The 22,186-nt window shown below is 41.8% G+C and overlaps 1 protein-coding gene across 8 annotated transcripts; it reads left to right on the plus strand.

The window, feature by feature from the left end:
- The first annotated feature begins 1,618 nt into the window (after positions 1–1,618).
- FAM217A (family with sequence similarity 217 member A) lies at positions 1,619–21,100 on the plus strand. Of its 8 annotated transcripts, none has more exons than XM_081918236.1 (7): positions 1,799–2,334; positions 6,165–6,261; positions 15,445–15,526; positions 15,609–15,634; positions 17,999–18,067; positions 18,187–18,266; positions 19,567–21,100. In XM_081918236.1, the coding sequence occupies exons 1-7, from the start codon at positions 2,084–2,086 to the stop codon at positions 20,744–20,746; spliced, it is 1,785 nt and encodes a 594-aa protein (XP_081774362.1). In that variant the 5' UTR covers positions 1,799–2,083; the 3' UTR covers positions 20,747–21,100. The 8 variants fall into 8 exon arrangements, with proteins under 8 accessions (XP_081774369.1, XP_081774362.1, XP_081774363.1 ...); XM_081918239.1 differs by lacking the exon at positions 1,799–2,334 and adding an exon at positions 3,084–3,558; XM_081918243.1 differs by lacking the exons at positions 1,799–2,334; positions 15,609–15,634 and adding an exon at positions 1,619–1,788.
- Positions 21,101–22,186: the final 1,086 nt, after the last annotated feature.

Here is a 22,186-nt window from a genome sequence, read left to right on the forward strand (position 1 = left end):
TTAAGCTGAGGTACCACTTTAGCGAATGGGGCCTCCTGCTGCTGCCGCGCTGCCACCGCGCGATTTGTTCTCATCCTGAAGCAAAGTTCTTAACCCGAGGTACTATTTCTGGGTTAGCGGAGTCTGTAACCTGAAGCGTCTATAACCCGAGGTACCACTGTATTATCTATGGTGCCTCATTTCTATATTGAAGTCATTGTGGGGAGGTTCTAATCATTAAAGATCATAGAATTGTAGAGTTGAAAGGGACCTGCTCATCTAGTTCAACTCTGAAGCAACCATGACACATAGCCTTCCAACCTCTGCTTGAAAACCTCCAAGGAAGGAGAGTCTGCCACCTCTCATAGGAGTGTTTCACTGTCAAACAGATCTTACATTCAGAAAGTTTTTCCTGATGTCTAATTGGAATCTCCTTGCTTGTAACTTGAAGCTGTTGGTTTGATAGGGCGTCTCATTTTACAGAGTGAAACTTATTTTTTGCAAATTTCTGGTATCATCTGCAAATCTGATGGGCATCCCCTCAATTCCTTCACCCAAGTTGTTTATAAAGATGTCGAACAAAAATGGGTCCAGGACAGAACCCTGTGACAAATTCCATTTGTCGCCGTTTCTCAGGAGGATGAAGAACCATTCGTAAACACTCTTTGGGTTTGGTCTGTCAACCACGCACAAATCCAACTAAAAGTAACCTCACCCGGCCCACATTTTACAAGTTTCTCTGCAATAATATCATGGGGGACTTTGTCAAAAGCCTTACTGAAATCAATATACACTCCATTCCCAGTGTTCCCCTGGTCCACCAAGCTTGTAACTCTATCAAAAAAAGAAATGAGATTCACCTGGCATGACCTGTTTCTGAGAAACCAGTGCCTGGTCTTGGTATTCACAGAATCACTTTGTAAGTGCTTACAAACTGTTTAATTACCTGTTCTAGGACCTTTCCTGGTATCAATGTCAAGCTGACTTGTTGATAGTTACCCGAGTCTTATCCCCGCCCCCTTTTGAAGATGGGGACATTTGCTTGCCTCCAGGCCACAGGGACCTCACCTTTTCTACAAGAATTATCAAAGAACACAGACAGAGGCTCTAAGATTACATCTGCAAGCTGCTTTAGTTCCCTTGAGCCCTGGAGATGATGAAACATGCAAACAAGCATTTGCTTGGTGGAATACTGGGCAACGTTTACCAGCGGTGCCCAAACTTTTTTCAAAGAGGGCCAGATTTGATGAAGTGAACATGCGTGAGGGTCGACCCTTTTTTAGGATTTAACACCAATACATAAACTGCCACAGGACCAGGTTAGGCCCAAAATGGACTTTGGGCATGTCTGGTTTAGCCTAAAGCAGGAATGCTTTTCACCAAAGCTTTCATCAGTCGCAAAAACTTGTTCCTTCCCGTCATTTAGCGCAGCAGCTGAAGATGGGAGCAAGTGTGTTCAGCCATCCAGGATGAGAACAGAAAGCATTCTTCTCTCTCTGAATTGGTTTCATGACATCTTCATACAGTATAGCCAAATCTGATATGTGATGATATTGTGACATCAGCATACTGGCCATGTGACCCTCAGGTTATCTTCCAGTTCAGATCATCCTCCTTGGCCTGCTTTTTTAATTTGCGAGGGGAAATGGGTTGGACAGAAATGGGTTAGGGGAAAGGAAAGAATCACAGAACGCTGCACAAGATGTAGCTTGAGTGCGAGTCACAATGCCCTGCAATTGATGACACATGAAAATTCCGAAACGCTAAGCACTGTCAAAGGGCTCTTAAAGAAGTACCAAGATCAAAACCGTGAGTTCACTGAATTGAGACAGCAAAGTAGCTTTTCTAGCAATGCTCAGTTTTATCATATTTCCACAGTCTCAGCTTTGGTTTCTTCTGATTTCTAAGCTATGAGAAAAGAATTGTTTTTAAGTGAACGTTTTTACAAATATAAGCCACAATGTGGTATGAAATGAGCGTGCATATCGTAGGGTTTTTAATGACAGTATTTCCTATAGTTAAACATAAGGATAACTAGCTAAACTGACTTCAAAATATAATTTTGTTTTTGAATGCTGTTTTCCTAGTCACTGCTGTTCTAGCTATGACATTAAAGCAACAAACGCTTTATCTACCAAAAACAAACGTTGCATTCCCTTCACCAAGTGGCAACTCCGCTTGTAATAAAATTAAGTGGAACTCCAATGAAAAGGTTTTCAGCTGTGTGCAAAGAAGAAACATAGAATGCGGACTACCCGCGCCACATGTTTTTAACCCAGGTTTTTATTCTCGGAGAAAACAATACAGTAAAGCTCATATTGAAGAGGATCTGCACTGTTCTGGTAATACTATCATGTAAGTTCCCATATACTGAAAAGGCTTTAATGTGTGGGTCTTTATAACTAAAATATGGTAGAGAGTTTCTGTGGCATTATTTCCTGAACTGAACAAAGGAAACAAAACAGCAACAACACTTGTTTTGGCCATGCTTAAGGCTAAGCTGCGCCAGCTGCAGTAAATCTTTTGATTGGCTCTTCCAGTTTTCTTTCCGACTCCAATCCTACATAAACTAACCTGGAAGTAAGCCCCTACTGACCTCAGTATCACTTGGTTCTGTTAACGCCTCCCCACAATCTGCTGCTATTTATCCCTCGGGGTCAAGAGAAAGTGCTAATCTCCTTCCATGAACCTGGGCCTCAATTGTATTTGCATCACATGTACACCATCTCTTTCCATGCACCTCAGCCTCATCTGCATTTGCATCAACTGCATTTGCTAAACCGCTATCAAAGTTTTGCATGGGATCCGAGTGCAGGTTTGCAGCCGCCGAGTCGCTCGGTCCTAACTTCTTGGCGACTCAAGCGCGTGCCCTCTTCCGCATGCATGCAAGAAACTGCTAATGTAGAACAAGGAGGGCAAAAGCTGCTTTAAAAAAACACAACACGAATGCAACCATTCCGATTTACCCGATGTAGATTTTTTCCGCCCCCGCCGCCCCAGGGGAAAGATGCTTTCCTCTGACAATTTAGGCTGAAGGAGGCGACCATTTCCCTTTGCAAATAACTGCGGCCTTGCGCGCACACAGAAAGCGAGGCAAGAGAGGCGGAGAGGCAGGGAATGCAGCCTGGTTCTTCTGGACGCCCTTGCATCCCCGCAGTTGGGTTTGCAGAAACTGCGGGCCCAACAAACGCGAAGGGCGGCGACGCCGAGATGCCCGAAATGCAAAAGGGGCCGGTGCAGAGAAGGAGGGGCAGGAGAGGATAATTTGTGGGGCTGAAGGAATCCCCCCCCCCCCACCAAAAAAATGCAATGCTGGATATGAGGCGGCGTGAGGTTGGCCGCTGCCCGGAATAGGGCCAGGAAGGCGCCGCCTCGCGCCTGAGGAGGAAGGACCCCCCCGGCCCGTTCCCATGGCGACTGCTTTCCTGTAACGCGCGCCCGGGCCCGAAGGAGGAGCGCGAAGGCCTTGCCTGGCTTCGAGGCCATGCACCACCCTATGGAGGCTGGTGGGGGAGAGCCCGCTTCTTCTCCTGCTGCTGCTGCCTCGGAGACGAGCGGGAGTTTCGGGGGCTTGCCTGGGTATGGGGGGGACCAAAAGGATGGCGGGGACGGGGAGGCCTCGACGCCAAGGAAGCGGCGCGCCACTTGCCTCCCCAAGGGGAGATGCTGCGGCCTCAAGTTCGCGCTTAAAACGCTCGCCTCTCTTGCTCTCCTCTCCTTCTTCTCCCTCAACCAGTAGGTCCTGCAGGAGGGCAAGGGAGCCAGCTTTTCTCAGCTCCATTTCTATACCCTCCAATATTTCTCCCATGAAATATACCCTCCAATAAAAATAGGGACGTCCTATTCCATACCCTCTTAATATTTCTCCATGAAAACAGGGACATCCAATTCCATACCCTCCAGCATTTCTACCATGAAAATGGGGCTTATTCCATACCCTCCAACATTTCTCCAATGAAAATAGGGATGTCCTATTCTATACCCTCCAATATTTCTCCGATGAAAATAGGGACATCCAAAGGAAAAGTGGGATATTCCCGGCTCAAATCAGAAATGGGGATGGCTTCTGTAGATCTGGGGCTGTCCCTGGAAAATAAGGACACGTGGAAAAGGTCTGCATTCCCCCTCCAGATTGGAATGGGGTTCAAAAAACCCCATCTCTGGACATTCCCCCCTCAAGTGAGGGTTAAAACCAGTCTGGCATTTCCCAGGTTGCTTGGTTTTCATTTTGTTCTCGCCCACGGTGGGAACTGTGGCTAATCCTGTCTCCCTGCCATGTGTATAAATGTGACAGGAGACGTGGGGAACATGCATTTGTTGCAAAGGGATCAAGTGATGGAAAGAAAGGAAAGAAAATTGCATTGATTAGGGTGCATGTCTGATGCAAAATTGCCTTCCTCCCACTTTCCGCCTTGTTAGAAACACGGCTGCATAGGTAACAAATAGCAAGGCGCAGCCAAAGCATTACGAATGGCAATGTGCATTGCTGTTTAGCACTTCTTCATTTCCCCTTTCATTCTTTTCCCAGCCTAAGTAATACCTGCAAATTAATGAGCCCCTGTTGTTTCCCCGGCACTCTAGTGCTTCACGCTTCTTCTTTTCCTGATTAAGGCAATGTATAAAAGGTAAAGGGACCCCTGACCATTAGGTCCAGTCGTGACTGACTCTGGGGTTGCTGCGCTCATCTCACTTTATTGGCTGAGGGAGCCGGCGTACAGCTTCCGGGTCATGTGGCCAGCATGACTAAGCCGCTTCTGGTGAACCAGAGCAGCGCGCAGAAACACCGTTTACCTTCCCGCTGGAGTGGTACTTATTTATCTACTTGCACTTTGATGTGCTTTCAAACTGCTAGATTGGCAGGAGCAGGGACTGAGCAACGGGAGCTCACCCTGTCACGGGGATTCGAACTGCTGACCTTCTGATCAGCAAGTCCTAGGCTCTGTGGTTTAACCCACAGCGCCACCCGCATCCCATAAGGCAATGTATATACCCCAGTTTATTCTGCAACCAATGTGCTCCCAATGCAGTTTTGGGAAGTGGTGTACGCACAGATGTTAGCCACCATATATATCCTATTGTTTCTTGTGAAGTACTGCATTCTGATACATTCCCTCTCAAAGCGGCTTTAATCTGAATCGGGGAAAAAACAATTTAGCTGCACTTTAAGCCAGTAATGAGTACACAGCCTCAGTCCTTTCCCCACCGCTCTTATACAGCATCTCTTTTCCTGATTTTGCCTAACATATCTGCTTCTTCTGCTTTTATTCCTATGGTACACTTCATGTCTCTTTCCTTCTGCTCTTCATATCAAATCACTCCCGATCTAGGTCCTTCTAGACAACCTATTTGTGTTGATGTCATAAGATTAAAGCACTGCTTTCCAAATAAAAGAATATTGTTTTTTCTAGTCCCTCAGACAATGGGAATGCCATTGTGCATGTGTCACCTATTGGATAGTGCCTATGAAACTGCTAGGAGTCGCAGTAAAAGTCATCCTGCTCTGTCAATATGCTTTGGCTTTGTTAAATAAATGCTAATTTTTATATTATTTTATTGCTTTATTAATTTCAGTTCCTTAATGTGTGCATTCACAGTGCCCCATGAGAGTCACTGCTCAGCCCATGTTTTACTTTTTTATTAGTAAACACTGTGAGCCAGACCTTGCCCTCTCCCCAAAGGAATGCTCCTATTTTTCAAACTTTTTTTTTATTTAAAAAAAACCCCAATGTAATCTTTTGGAGAAGGACTCTCTCCTCTGCTGTCCTGAATCACAGCACTTTGATTTGTTAAAAAAGAAAAGAAAAGAATTTATGACTTCCACCTGTTACTGTGTTAGCTGGAGTTGGAACAAACCTTACTCTTAAGAGCGTGGGAGGGAGAGCTGGATCCTATATGACCTTTCACCCCTCCTTACTCTATCATCTGCTGTTTGTAGTATATCCTTTTGCCATTCCCAGTTTGCTTTTCTTATACCCATAAGCCTACCCAGATGAATATTAGCTTGTTTCCTGGTGGACAGTTCACAAGATCACTCCATGGTGATCTTTTTTATTTTGACTTTGGCAATCCTAACCCTAGCACAGAATATAACTTGGTTGTGCCTTTTGTCATTAGGGAGATCCTCTTTTCTGCCTAGCCCATCTTGATTTCTTTATCTTTTTGTTTCATTCCTAATCTGCATCTAGGTTGGTCAGGGGAAGCAAGAACAACAAGTCTGCTAGCTTAGTGGGAAAAGAAGACTTTATACCTGGCATTTATGGGAACAGCACCTTCTCTCGCCAGGTACACTAAACTTTTAGTCACAGAGACAGCTTTAAAACTATGTTTCTTCTGCACATCCAGTCTTGTGACCAAGTAGGTATGAATTTGTCACAATAATATAATACATTCTTATCCCTATATTTAAGGTGAGTAGTTCAGTTACAAGGAAAAGCCATACAAATGTGGAATAAAGACAACAAAAGCCTGTCTTTTGATAGGTTCCAAGGTTATGCACAAGTTAACAAAAAATGGGAAGTAACTAACAAAATCCTGTCCTGTAAGTATTTTTGTGCTTGGTCAAAAACTCAGAATGGCAGCTTGAGCCTTAACTTAAAAAATAAATAAATCTTGCATTGATGGTAAAAAGGGTTCTAAACTGTCAAACCAAAGCAAGAGCCAAATAAACGGGGCCCAGGTTACAAGTCTCAGGTGTCTCAAAGATGCAGAACTGATAATTAGAAAGTCTGACTAACCTTTTTTTCATTTGTAAGAATAATTAGAATTTTCATGAATGTATTTGCTTATTGGTTCAAAATGGCTGCAGACATGTGGAAAGCTCTCAGAGCTCCCCATCCTCACCTCTTGGAGTGGAATATATGCTGGCTTTGACATATTTGTTCTTTCGTAAAGAATTATTAGATGGTGTGGGGAAGGGGTGTGTGTGAATATTACAACATTCTTACATCGAGTCTGCTAAATGTGGAAAAGATGTGTGGTGCTGTGCAGCTACACTTCCTGGTGGCAATATGCAAGGTATCTCATTCCATGCCAGGTTACAGAGAGAAGCCCAGATACAAAGCCTATTGTAAGGCTAGCCTCTTGAGCATGTGTAAGGCTAGCCTCTTGAGCATGAGAGTACGGTAGGTATTTTCCTTTCCCTGTAATTTTCCTGCGTAGACAGATTTATGCAGTGGACAAATTATAGTGGTGGTGGAATGAAATCCACGAGCCCCCGCAATACCAATTTTATCCAAATGATGTCACCCAGAAAAGAGGTTCTAGAAGCCTGCACACCCCCCCCTTACAATTCTCTGAATCGCATGAGTGGAAACCTTGCAGTCAGTCTTGACCTCCATTCTGATCTCAGTGGGGGAGTGACAAAATCAGCTTTCCTTTTCCAGCTTTTTGTTTTGGCTGTAAGAATTGGGTTTCGAGGGCATAAAAATTGAAAATCCCAGTGTGCTTACAGAACCTCACACTTAGCCCTTTAGATCATGAGTGCATTCAAAATGTGCTTGACCATGTATATGTGCATTGCACCAAACCCAGAAGTGACCCGGAAATGTCATAAAGACACCACTGAAATGCCACTAAAAGGGCGGAATGGGGTGTTTGCAGGCTTTTTCAATGGGCTTCATTTATACACAATTTCACCAATGCGCATGGTGCCATGGAACGTTACGCCCATGTAAAGCAGGGCTGCCTGTACAGTGTATTGTTGTAACACTCCCCCCAATGTTTATGGTTGCATTGTTTTGTTTTTTTTTTTTTTATAAAAATTTTTATTAAGATTTTTTACAGATACATATTTAACAAACAGAATAGGTTTCATAACATCCTTTCATTCTATTGTGGACTCCCTCACGTCTCCCGCTTCCACTTTCATCATTAAAAACGAATTTTTCCAAGCAAATTATCATCTTGTTTATGCTCTTAAGTGCAATATTTAGGTTAAACTCAAATAAAAAATTATAATTTAATGGTAGACAGTTATTTCTGCTCTGGCTTCCTTGTTAGGATTCAACCAAATTACAGTACTTTTGTAAATAAATCTTAAATTTCTTCCAGTCTTCTTCAACCCTCTCCTCTCCCAGGTCGCGGATTCTGCCAGTCATCTCAGCCAGTTGCATATAGTCCATCAGCTGCATCTGCCATTCTTCCAGTGTGGGTAGATCTTAGCAATAAGTATCCTTGCCGCCGTTGTAGCGTACATAAAAAATGTTCTGTCCTTCTTTAACACGTTCTGGCCGACCATGCCCAGAAGGAAGGCCTCTGGTTTCTTGGTGAAGGTATACTTAAATACCTTTTTTAACTCATTGTATATCATTTCCCAAAAGGCCTTCACTTTAGGGCAGGTCCACCAGAGGTGAAAGAATGTTCCTTCATTTTCCTTACATTTCCAACATTTGTTATCAGACGAATGGTATATTTTAGCCAATTTCACTGGGGTCATGTACCATCTATATATCATTTTCATTACATTTTCCTTCAGAGCATTACATGCTGTGAAGTTCAGCCCGGTGGTCCATAACCTTTCCCAGTCCTCAAACATAATGTTGTGCCCAATATCCTGGGCCCACTTTATCATAGCCGATTTAACCAATTCGTCTTGTGTGTTCCATTTCAGCAGCAAGTTATACATTTTTGAAAGTACCTTGGTCTTAGGTTCTAGCAGTTCTGTTTCCAGTTTCGATTTCTCCACCTGGAATCCTAACTTTTTATCAATCTTAAACACTTCCTTAATCTGAGCATAGTGTAACCAGTCTCGCACTTTATCTTTCATTTTCTCTAAGCTCTGCAGTTTCCAATTGTCTCCATCCCTTTCTAGTATTTCCCAATATTTTGGCCAATTGGCCTCCATATTGGGTCTTTTTCGGGCCTTAGCCTCCAAAGGTGACAGCCACCTCGGTGTTTTGTTTTCTAATAAGTCTTTGTATCTTGTCCAGACATTAAATATTGCTTTTCTGACAATATGGTTCTTAAAGACCTTGTTGATCTTAACCTTGTCGTACCATAAATATGCATGCCATCCAAATGCATTGTTAAAACCTTCCAAATCCAGCACATCCGTGTCCTCCAGAAGTAGCCAGTCTTTTAGCCAGCAGAAAGCTGCGGCTTCATAGTACAACTTTAAGTCTGGCAGGGCAAAGCCCCCTCTTTCTTTTGCGTCCGTTAATATCTTAAACTTAATTCTGGGCTTTTTGCCCTGCCAGACAAATTTGGAGATATCTTTCTGCCACTTCCGGAAGCACTCCGTTTTATCTACAATCTGCAATGTCTGAAACAAAAATAACATTTTTGGCAATACATTCATCTTAATAGCAGCTATTCGACCTAACAATGAAAGTTTCAATTTTGACCAGCTATCCAAGTCTCTCTTAATTTCAGACCAACATTTTTCATAATTATCTTTAAACAGACTCAAATTCTTTGCTGTTATGTTTACCCCTAGGTATTTAACTTTCTTAACCACAGTTAACTCTGTCTCTCTCTGAAACCGTTCCGACTCAATATCTGTCAAGTTTTTTCCCAACACCTTGGTTTTTTGCTTATTTAGTTTAAATCCCGCCACCCGACCAAAATCTTGGATTAGTTGTAGTACTCTTTTCGTACTAGATTCTGGCTCCTGTAATGTCAGAACTAAGTCATCTGCAAACGCTTTAAGTTTGTATTGTTTCGCTCCGACCTGTATCCCTTCCACCAACCTGTCCCCTCTAATCGTGTTCAAGAGCACCTCCAGGACCGAAATAAATAATAACGGGGAAATCGGACAGCCTTGTCGTGTTCCTTTTTCAATTTTAAACTCTTCTGTAACCACATTGTTAACTATCAGTTTAGCCTTTTGTTCTGAATATATTGCATCAATCCCATTCTCAAACCCCCGGCCCACTCCCATTTCTTTTAAATTCCCTTTCATAAACTTCCAGGATATGTTGTCAAAGGCCTTCTCCGCATCTATAAAAATTAAAACAGCTTTAGTATTTATGTCTGTTTGTAAAAGCTCCAATATATCTATAATGTTCCTTGTATTAGCAGACATATGTCTACCTGGGAGAAAGCCTGCCTGGTCTTTATGGATTACTTTGTTTAAAACCCTCTTGAATCTACTTGCCAAAACGTCTGCAAATATTTTGTAATCCACATTTAAAAGGGAGATGGGACGGTAGTTCTTAAGCTGTGTCTTTTCAGTTTCCGATTTTGGTATCAATGTGATGAAAGCTTCTTTCCACGATTCTGGCGCCTTCTTCCCCTCTAAAATTTCATTGCTGACCTCCATCAGTGGTTGTATCAAATAGTCTTTCAATGTCTTATAGTACTTGGAGGTCAGCCCATCTGGTCCTGGTGATTTGCCCTGTTTCATGTTTTGGATGGCCTGCTCAATCTCTTGTCGTGTTATTTTGCCATTCAGAATTGATCTATTTTCTTCTGACAACTTTGCCAGTCCATTTGTCTTTAAAAATTGTTTAATCGCTGCTTCATCTTGTGGCCCTTGAGTGTATAATTTTTTGAAATATCTCTGGAAACACTTTCTAATCTCTCCGGGGTTCTGGATACATCTTCCTTCAATCTCTAAGTTTGTCACTGTGTTTAACTTTTGTCTCCTCTTCAACTGCCAAGCTAGCAGTTTTCCACATTTATTAGCCGACTCAAAAGTTTTTTGTTTCATTAGTTTGATTTTCCATTCTATTTCCTGATTTATCAGTTTGCAGTATTGTGCTTGGTAAAGTTTGATTTCTCTCAGAATCGGCTGAGACTTCGGATTAAGTCTTAACTTCTTCTCCAACTCCTTGATTTTTTCCAAAATTTTATCTTTCCTTTCGTTTTGTTTCCTTTTCTTTACCGTGTTCTGTTGTATCAGGAACCCCCTCATCACGGCCTTACTTGCGTCCCAGATAGTTCTTTTTTCCACTGTGGTGTTCATATTGATCTCAAAATAATCCTTTAGAGCTTTTTGGGCCTTCTTAGTAATCTCCTGATCTCTAAACAGGCCATCATTCATCTTCCATCTGAAGGAACCGGTTGGAATCAATGTCATGTCCATTCTCAGTGCGTTATGGTCGGAGCATGTCTTTGGGCAGATTTCCACCTTTCTGATCTTAGGTGCCAGACCTCTAGTTATCCATATCTGGTCGATTCTTGTCCAAGTCAGTTGGGCTTCAGAGAAAAATGTTCCTTCCCTTCCCAAGGGGTTTCTCACTCTCCAAATGTCAATCCAGTCCATATTGTCTGTCATTTCAAAGAAGGTCTTTGGTAGTCTCCCATCTTTAGAAATTTTTTGGCTCTGTGACTTATCCATGTTGGTTGATACAACTCCATTCATATCTCCCATCATAATGATGTTGTTGTAGTCCAGATAGTCCAGCATAGTCTCATGCAACTTCTTATAGAATTCCGATTTTCCTTCATTTGGAGCATAAATTCCTAATATCAGTATTTTTTCCCCTTGATGTTGTATTTCTATCGCCAAAATTCTTCCATGCTCATCTTTAAACAGAAATTTAGGTGAAAGGCTCTCTTTTGCATAAATTACCACACCTCTCTTTTTAACTGTATCCGAAGATATAAATTCCTGACCAAGTCTTTTATTTATTAACACTTTTCTGTGGAGCCTGGTCACATGTGTTTCCTGTAAGCAAATAATGTCCAAATGTTCCTTTTTTAAAATGTGAAAGATTTTTCTCCTTTTTCCTGGAATGTTACAGCCATTTATGTTCCAGCTCAAAAGTTGCAGAGACATCCTGAATATATCTGGTTATTCTTGCTGTGGGGGTACCTTATTCTCAGATTTTCGGGGGTCCGGGGGTGCAGGAACCCCCGGAGGTTCAGGCCCTGGGGGTAATCCAAGTCCCTTATGAAGATCTTCTCCGTGTGCCACCAAAAACTTGTCTCTATCCTTCGGCGTTCTAATTTTGGTCTTCCTCCCTCTGAAAGTAAACGATAAACCTTGGGGAAACTCCCACCTGAAGATGATTGAGTTGCTCCTTAGCAATTTTACTAATTCCGAGTAGTCTGCTCGAAGATCCAACAGCTGTTTAGGAATATCCTTATAAATTTCAATTCTTTTGTCCAAAATATCCAGTGACTTTCCGTAGTGCAGGCCTAGAATCTTGTCCCTTTCCTCCTTTGATCTCAATATTATCAAACAGTCTCTGGGCTTCTCCTTCTTTATAAGTCTTCCAAGCCTAAAAGCAGATAGTATTTTAAAGTCTTTTTCTTCTAAGTTCCAAAACTTGGAAAATTCTTTGGTGAGGAACTCAGTTAAGTTACCTTCTTCCACTTCTGGAATTGAGCGTATCCTTAAATTGGCCTCCCTGTTCCGAAGTTCTGTCATGGAAAAGTAGATCTGGTGTTCTCCTACTTGTTTGCTGAGTGGTCTTACTTCTTTTTCAAGCTGTCCCAATCTTTGGCTAGTGTCTTCCGCCAGTTTCCGATTTTCACCTACAGCCTCCTTCAATTCTCCAATAGATTGAACATTCTGTGCAACTTGTCCAGTTAGTCTATTTAAACTTTCTGTGTTTAAGTCAATTTTAGCTGATTGCTGGTCAACCTTTCTGTCCAGAGCCTCCAATTTTTCAAAAATTTTCTCCAAAATAGTGCCACTTGCTCCTGAGGCCATATCTTCCAGTTGTAATTCCTCAGTTTCTCCCTCCCCTGATTGTAGCAGGGAAGCCGCTTCTGCCTCAGGAGGCAAAGTAGTAGGCAAAGCAGGCACAGATGATCTACGCTGTGAGACTGTCGGTAAAGTTAACGTTGTTTGTCTGGTTCTTCCCCTTTTTCTTGTTCCACTCATTCCAAAGTTATCTAAAAACCAAGGTCAAACTGAATTGTTCCCATGAGAAAGTAAGAGCCCAGATGGTAACACTCAAACAGGAGGCCGGGAAAGAGAAAGTAAAACAAAGTCACTGCTGTAAATCCAAAAATCCTCTAGGTGGAGCTTAGAATGTCTTTGGGGAGGAAGTCCAATCCAATTAAAATTAGTAAGTCTGAATTGATCTCCAAAGATCTTCACAAAGATAAATTTTAGCAGAGTTAAAACTTAAAGCCAAACATTGTTTCCAAAAGTGCTTAGACCACAAGTGTTTCAAAGTAACAAATTCAAACTCAGTATGTTCCAAAGTTCAGATTCAAAGTATCCAAAGCCTGCAGACTGACTGCTCAGTTACTCAGGCAGCTCCAGTACCTGGGTTTCTTACTTTTATTTGTAATCCAATAGATCAACAGAAGACAGGTATCCTTGTCTCAATGAAGGTCCAAAAATCAGCCACTTAAAGTCTTTAAATCAGCCAGAAACAACAGTTTAAATAGGTGCCAGATCAGTCAATGCAAAACGTTACTCTTTGTCTCCACTCCTCCTGCTCTTTACTTTCAAGTTCAGTGTCAGCGGAAGACGGACTTCCTGTTTTTCGTCACTCCGCTTTCAGCCAAATTCACAATTTTTAGAGGCTTTAGAAGTATATTGTCCAAATTACTCACGGGTTGTTGCTTTCCAAAGTTAGCAGTTTCAAGAAGAAAGGTCAGCGCTCACCGGCAACAGCGACGCGGCTTCGCTCCGTTGATCGCGCAACGACCCACAGCGCCGCTACCCCCTCCGCGGTCCGGAGCCCCTTACGGGGTCCCTTCGTCGTTATAGGGGCTGCTTTTGGCGCCCGCCGGGTCTCAGGACCACAGGCTTCTGCTGCCTGTGGTTTTTCTGGATGGGTCCCCGCTTCGCCGTAGCGGGCGACCCGTTTCGACGGAGCTACCCTCTCCCGTTCAGGAGCTGGCAGCCATTGCCGTTCGCGCCGCCTCCGGAAGTGATGGTTGCATTGTTTTGAACGGCTTTTGGATCGCTTTGCTATTTCCTTCCTCCTTGCAGAGAAATATTTGAGGTCAATTTGGGAGAGTCAAAGTGGTTTCAGGACTGCTCTCCTGTACTATTTCAGACACTTGGCTTATATACTTGCGTATGTGTTTGCCTTGTACATTTATGAACGTTTATTTTATATTTGGGACCTTAGAATTCTTATAGCATTGTGTTTCTTTGTTGAAGTTTACTGGGTAATAAAACCCAGTTAGGTTCATCCATGCATATCTTAAGCAGAAGGAGCAGGATTTTGTATGCCTGTTCAGCAAGCCTGCATAAAAATAAGCCTTACTGGGGCTTTCATCAGTGTAAACCTGTATATGATTTCACTTTAACAACAGATACAGTAACAAATGTTTATTACTGTTGTTTGAATGTACGGATTTATATGTTTTATCCTACCTACAATTCTCGATCAGTTCCCACTCTGTTTAAAACATAAGTTTAAACTGTGATAGAGTTACAGAGCACCCCAATCTCCATGAGCAGTGCAAGCTTCCAGGCATGCTTTACTCACCAGGGTCTGTGTTTCCTTGGGAAAATGGGGTGTAGCGGAGACTGTAGTGTCTTTATGATACATGGTTTATTTACACATATATGCGACCTAAGTCTACCATGGAGAGATCTCCAGCATTATAATCCAATAACTTCTGGCTTCTCCCATAGTCATAGCATTAGATTCAAAACAGACATCAGTATCCTCCTTTTTTTTTTACTCTCTGTCCAGCCCACTGCTTATCTCCTAACTTCCATTCTAAACTCTAACCTTTAAAGCCCTAAACGGCCTCGGTCCAGTATATCTGAAGGAGCGTCTCCACCCCCATTGTTCTACCCGGACACTGAGGTCCAGCACCGAGGGCCTTCTGGCGGTTCCCTCACTGCGAGAAGCCAAGTTACGGGGAACCAGGCAGAGGGCCTTCTCGGTAGTGGCACCCCTGTGGAATGCCCTCCCACTAGATGTCAAAGAGAACAACTACAACCAGACTTTTAGAAGACATCTGAAGGCAGCCCTGTTTAGGGAAGCTTTTAATATTTGATGTATTACAGTATTTTAATATTTTTTTGGAAGCCGCCCACAGTGGCTGGGGAAGCCCAGCCAGTTGGGCGGGGTATAAATAAAATATTATTATTATTATTATTATTATTATTATTATTATTATTATTATTAACCCACTGCTCTAAACCTTGGCTTTTATCCCCTGAGTTAGGGAGGAAGCCAATATGTGCTTTTCACACTTAGCCCCTTTGATACTTCATAATTGTTTGTTCCTCCCACTCCCAGGCTATGATCTCAAGGAAGCTTGTCTGACTTAATTGGCACCTAACTCATGTCAATTCCTAGGATTCAAGTGGGGTCACAATTTAAAACATCTGCCTGACTGAATTAGCTCTCACGTATGCTAATTACAGGCTTATCAGTGGGTCCACCCCACCTCTTAAACTACACCCTAATACACACTTGGGTCTACCTTAAATACACATGAGTCTGGCTATTTCCCCGGTTCTAACATCCCAGCTTTAATTAAATTCTAGCACTATCTAGAATTCAGGATGCCTTGCACCCACAGATTCATATGCAACATATATTTCACTTTCTTCATATATGCAGTTAGTGAAACATAAGATAAATGTCATTACAGAAACCACACTTCTGTAATTTGGAATCTGATTTTTCTGCTGAAAAGAAATTTCATTCATCAGAAGAGAAGATTGCTAGAGAAGGTGAGCAAGTGCAAATATTCTATAAGCTGAGAAATTATAAAACAACTTTTGTAAGCAAAACTCAACTCTTGGTCTTTTACAGGTGTTCTTACAGGTGCATTTTATAAGGTAAGGACAAAATAAACATCAATCCTTTAAGAATAATTTTTAAAGAAGCCTATGCTTTCTTGTCATGATTCTTATTTCAAAGAAAAATTCGTATGCATTATTCAGGTGTGAGTCCTTGAAGGATTTTTCCAATTCCTTCACAAACAAAATTGAGGTTTTAGCTGCCATATAGCTCAATCAATGCCTATTTATTTTGGGACTTTCTACTTGACATTGTACATAGGATTGCATCATTAGTGAAGTTGTGTGAATACCTTGGCAGATATACAGTAATACTGCACTTCACGTGTTTATCTAAGGCTGCTTCTATTTGGAGAACATGGCAGGGATGTTCATCATCATCATCATCATTTTTTTTATGCTGCCATTTAAAAAAAGTCATGCTTGAAGCAGCTTTCAACAAACAAAACAGGTAAACATCTCAGGTAAACAGGTAAACATTTTCATGCAATATCTGTAACAGCATCCCATTAACAACATTTCACTTCCTGACCATAGCAAAAATAACAAGGGAGCTTGACAGTTTCACCTTGGTACTAGACATAACATTTTTCACAGTCCATCCCCTGCAGCATCTTCTTCCAAGGCTTCCAAAGGCAGGAGATGGGATAGCTGGAGACACCTCTCCCATGATGTTGTTTCAGCACACTCAGCAACACAGCTACAATGGAGTTCTAGCCCATTCTTCTGCTTCACACTGCAAATGCGGAATTGGAGCTGTTCACGCAGGCAACAAAAGCCAACAAGCGATTTCAGCAATGGCGGTTGTGCCAAACCCCACACGACTTTGTCCCTTGTTTCTCCAGTTTTGCATGCTGCACTTTTAATATAGCAAGAACCACAATACACACGGCAGCTTTTTGACTGCAGTGCAGTTACGATCTCAGGATTTTTCACTGGTAGATTGCGCTGTTGCAATGACTGTCTTATGATGTTCATAAGAAATACAATCGTAGAGTGCAGGCTTCTTCAAGCGTGGGTCCACAGATGTTGGATTACAATTCCCATTATCCCTGACTATTAGCTAAATTGCTTGGGTTTGATGGGAGCTGTAGTCCAACAACGTGTAGGAACCCAAGATTGAAGAATTCTGCCGTAGTGTATAAAGATGAAATAACTGCATGCACTGTTGCTAAGGATGATTCAGCAAGTCAACCATGACTGCGTTTCTTTCATATTTTTATTGCTAGTTGTTGACTATTTTATATTCATCTGAGTCTTTTAATTGTGTTTTAAATCTAGACTGTTTCATACCTTTTCTCTTGCAATTATTTCCCCATCTTTTATTGATTCTTGTTGATTTTAATACTGTAATGTTGTTTTAATTTTAATAATGGTGTATTGTATTATTACCATTATTTTGCTTGTTTCTTTGGAAGCTACCCAGGGAATATTTATTGATGGGCAGCTGTATAAATTCAGTATGCACAGATAATAAATTAAAGCAAACATTCAAACATATATGCTGCTAACAGTCATTTAAAAACAAAGCAAATCCCTGTTGGTGCAAGTGTTGATAGTTATTAGCTCTGCGTCTTTGAGACACCTGGACAACTGATTGCTGTCATCTTTGCACTCCCTATTAAGCTTTATTTTGCTTTCATTTTAGAAGTGATCACTTGGCTCAGACTCTAGCAAGGTCTATCCAAGGCCTCAGGTGGTTGAAAACATTTCAGATTATCTGAATTTGTAGCATAAATAGAGGTAAAAGACTAGATGGACATTGCGATATATAGTAGCAACATAGCTTGAAATCTGTGCTTCCTCTTTGCTGCTCATACATGGCTCCTTTCTGGCCGTATGTGCGTCAAGTCTACCAAGCCAGCTTGTCTTATTCAGTTCTAGAATCACACACAAATCCTTCAGTAAACCTCTTTAGGATTTCTACAGTCCAGCAGGTGGGTCTGAGGTTAGGTAAAGGTAAAGGGACCCCTGACCATTAGGTCCAGTCGTGACCGACTCTGGGGTTGCAGCGCTCATCTCGCTGTATTGGCCAAGGGAGCCAGCGTACAGCTTTCGGGTCATGTGGCCAGCATGACTAAGCCACTTCTGGAGAACCAGAGCAGCGCACGGAAACACCGTTTACCTTCCCGCTTGAGTGCTACCTATTTATCTACTTGCACTTTGACGTGCTTTCGAACTGCTAGGTTGGCAGGAACAGGGACCGAGCAACGGGAGCTCACCCTGTTGCGGGGATTTGAACTGCCGACCTTCTGATCGGAAAGACCTAGGTTCTGTGGTTTAACCCACAGCGCCACCCGCGTCCCGGGCCTGAGGTTAGTTTTAGGATTAAAACACGAAGCATGATTCTTTAGAAATGATGTTCTGCCTTACAAATATTGAAGTGGCTCTGCTCTTTTACAGGACCATTATAATGCTGCAATGGAACAGCTGGCCGCCCTTAGCTTGTCCAAAAATACTAGGACATCACAGGTAGTATTAGTTTGCCAAAATGTTTTAACAATCCAGTTTACTTACTTTTGAATTTCCAGTGTTTGTTCTGAATTGCATACCAATAGCATTTTGTTTTTAAATGTTCTGCTTATTTCTAGCTCAGCCCAAATAGCTGCAGACAAGCACCATATCATTCCTGGAGCTATATACATAATCAAGGCAACAAGGCAGTGAGCAGGTAAAGAAACGTATTCCTAGCTTTTTAAATGAAACTGAACAGAAGAGGCAAACATAAGCAGAGAGCCACTTCTTCATTTATCAAAAGGAATTGTCAACAGCTTTAGGGTGGCTGTGCACCAGCACTCCTCTGTAGCAGTTCTTTGTTACTTTGATTTGTCTCCTGTTGTATGGTGTCTTGATGCTGCTGTTCTGTGCATGAAGAAAATGCTTTTCCTGCTTCCCTTTCCTGGAATGTGTGACTTGTTTCTTTAAAAAAACCTTAAATTATTTCATAGAAAGCAGAACCAGTGACTCTGATTTGCATAATAATAATAATAATAATAATAATAATAATAATAATACCCTGTCCATCTGGCTGTGTTTCCCATATATAAAGGACTTGAGTTACTATCTGTAGGTTCAAGGAAACAATAGGTATAAAAGGAGAATTACCTGGATGCCAGAATCTAGGTTTGGGGCAAGAACTCTGAGGTGAGAGAACACCAAGAAGAGCTTTAAAATCACAAAACATGCAGCAAAGCAAAGCATGGAAATACAGGCTGTTAGACCTTTAGAATGCCATTGTGAGTTCCAAAACTTCCCTCTTCCTTTAGCATAGAAAAAGACCACACGCTCAGTAAGTTTAAAAATAGGTATCAGCTGCAATAACCATATGCTTATTATGGGGGGCCTTCCTGCAGAATGGAGGCAGAGGGTTGGACACTCCCTCTACCCCACAGAGCCCTGATCCAAATTGAACACCTCCACCACCGTCTTTTGAAAAAGACAATGGGAGCATATTGCTTGTGTACTGTGTACTGCATATGAAACTTAATGCACTACTGGACAAGCTACTGTGGTTATATGTTATGCTTGTATTTACATGAAAACCAATAAAAAATATTTGGGGGGAAAACAATGGGAGCACTAAAACCTAATTTGTTCCCAAATGGTGCTTAAAAGTTAAAAATTGGCTTCATTTCCCCTGTGGTAACAGACATTGATAGACTAAACCTCTGTGGATTTTTAAAGTATCCTATGCTAGTAGCTTCTACGGCTTCCATTTGCAAGGAACTGCAAACAACAGTTATGGGCTGCTTGAAGTACCTTATTGTTTGTCTAGAGCCTTCTTTTGGTCTGCTTTTGAGTGTTAATTTGCTGAAAACATTAAAGGCCTGCTTCAGGGTGCATATCCAGGCACTTTGGCTTCAAATATATTTATTTTTATATCCAGGATGAGTGATGCTGTTGGCTCTATAAATTGTCCACTAGAGGGGTAATGCGATACCATTCCATATTCTCTCTTTCCCCCCCCTCAGAGACTTCCATAGACGTTTGGGGGAAATGCCGTCTAGCTCCAGTGATGTTCCTATAAACTTCATCCACACTAATAATCCTCTGGTACAGTCTTTCATAAAGAGATGCCACACAGTTTCTTATCTCGAAACCCAGAAAGCAGCTTCGGAGAACTGCAATAGAAATGGAGATGGGGATTTTTTTAAAAACGAAGCCGTCGCTTCTGCTGCTTATCCTGCTACAGATGGAAGTAGTGATGACATGCTTTCTGTAATCAGATCGAGTTTGAAAAGAGGAAATGGCAGTGTAGAGGACAAGCCTTCAATAGAAAAAGAGATATCTGAAAACGAGAAAAGAAATAAGGAGTTGCTGAAATATTTAAAAAACGTGAATGTTAACCTAAAACCGGATCCTATAGAAGTCAAGGAAGAGGTTTCCTCTTCATCTGAGAGTGATACATTTTCATACCCTGATTTTCTTCCCCCGCCTTACAATACCTGGGATTTACAAAAAATGTCCTCATCAAAATTTGATGAATGGAAATCATCCTTTAATCCGCCTCTCGAGGAATCACTTTGCAAGCTAATTTCTCGTCTGGTGGAAATGGAGAAGTTACAACACTTGACGATATTAAAAGAAAGGACGAGAGAGACTGTTTCTCCCACTATGGCTGTTAACAACCGCACCAGTTTTTCAAAAGATGCACACCAGTTTAAGCAATTGAAGCAATCCGATAGTTCATGTCCTCAGGCAGGTTTTGATGGGGATCTTCACCATTTTGGCTGCTGCATGCAAGAACTGGACATGCCAAAATGCACTTGCCAGCGCTGTCATAGTAAGTGGAATTCTGGAGCATCGTCCCCTGCACGGCCGTCCACAAAGCCCTGCCGAGCATCGTGCAGTAGGTGCAACAAGTGCTCCAAAGCTCCAGTAATCTTAGACTCAAGAAATGCACCCTCACGGAGAGCTCTGTCATGCTCTGCAAGCTCACAAAAAATTCGATCCACTGTCAAAACAACTTCAACAAAGTTGCTCTTACCCAGTGCAGCTGTAGCTTACTCCTTACCTGACAGCGAAAGTTCAAAATGGAAGCAGCCAAGGACAAAACGAAAACCTTGTAGAAAAAATGGAGCGTTAACGAGTAAACTAAAATCCATACCTGTTATTTCAAAAGAAAAATGCTCGCCTGCTGACCAGCAATGATCTGTTGAACTAAGTCATCAGGCATTCATTAGCATTCGAGCAAAAGGAATGAGCAATGGTGATTTGGAAAGCTGTATCCAGTTTTTAATCTGTGTTATATGAAAATATCAGATTTTATTTTCATGTAAGATTTTAAAAGAAACCGATAGCAAAAAAGGATTCCTACCTTTCTATCATATAGTAATAATTGTAATCATAGTATTCTTTATCTTTTAAAAAAATTAATGTTAAGGTGGTTTTTTTATATAAAAAAGTTTAAATTGAATAGGCAAATAAAGTGTAGTCCTTGTGCTATTGGTGTGATTCTAAACTGTAAAAGATAAGTGAGGAATTAAACATGCATTGATAATTGGCTTCAGAGGATTACTCTAGTTTTATATTGATAAGCTAAAACCGTAACTTCCATGCTCAGAGGCAATACACTTCTGATCAGATACTAAGGGGAAATCAACATAATTTGGTTATAGCCATCTGAAGTCATCCTAATGCCATCTGGTTTACTGGTTGGAGATATAATATCTAGATTAAAAGCCCTAGATATCTGGTCTGGATTTTTTGTGCACTTGTAATAAATTCGTATTTAGAAATTTGCCAGAATGGAAAGGAAACCACTGCAGATTATTATTTTTTTGCACCAGTATAATTTAGCCATTTAACAGGTAGTCCTGTGGGCTCCTAGTTGATGATAGAACAGAGCAGCTCTTCCCCTTTGCCTGCAGAGGGAGATCTAGAGTGAGAGATCCATGACTAGAGACCCATTGATTTTGACCAGAGAATCCCCCTCTGCTGTCAGTGTGTCTACAACACAAGGGAGAACAAAAGGGGTGTGCTAGTACAGATTGAGGGAGGCCTTGGATCTGCAGGCTCCCAGGTTACCTTGAAATACTTCCAAACTAGGAGGAAAATTATTCCAATGAGAGGGAAATTGAAGGGGGGTGGGGTGGGGAGAGGAGCACTGGTGCTTACGATAGGGGGAAATGTCCTTCCTCAGCTTTTGCCTTGACTGGTTAAGTCAACAGGTTTGGACATGGCAGTTTCTCTGCCAGAGATGCTTCTCCACTGTGGTAGGCATGCTCCGCATATAGGTTATTCTAGGTAAATCCACTGTGTTATAAATTGTTTAAACTGCTTTTTAAATTCCAACTTTCAAAAGGTGGTTGTGGTGACAGAAATGTAGGCCAAAACACAGTATGGAATTATTGTTTACTAGGTTGTGACTTTTTGGGTGGAAAATAGATTTAGAGTTGGATCAAAAGAAGGTAAAAGTGGAACTCTGCTCGTGCAATGGTGTTTCCTAGATTTCTCCCCCACCCCCACTACAGCCCCCCCCCCTTCCCTCAAAAGCTGCTCTTGAGGGTTGATTTCTGGTGCAAACCACACATGGCAGGCACTTCCATCGACCACCACGACATGATTGCTTAAATATTTGGCTGTGGAAAT

Source organism: Podarcis melisellensis (assembly GCF_964234715.1).
Source record: "Podarcis melisellensis genome assembly, chromosome: 7".
Classification (NCBI taxonomy): Eukaryota; Metazoa; Chordata; class Lepidosauria; order Squamata; family Lacertidae; genus Podarcis; species Podarcis melisellensis.

What these genes read in the sequence shown, in the direction of transcription:
- FAM217A (XM_081918236.1), top strand. Translation starts at nt 2,084, where the DNA reads ATGACATTAAAGCAACAAACGCTTTATCTACCAAAAACAAACGTTGCA. An exon ending in TGTTCTGGTAATACTATCAT is followed by an intron (nt 2,335 to 6,164) that starts GTAAGTTCCCAT and finishes ATCTGCATCTAG; the next exon opens with GTTGGTCAGGGGAAGCAAGA. An exon ending in AAAATACTAGGACATCACAG is followed by an intron (nt 18,068 to 18,186) that starts GTAGTATTAGTT and finishes GCTTATTTCTAG; the next exon opens with CTCAGCCCAAATAGCTGCAG.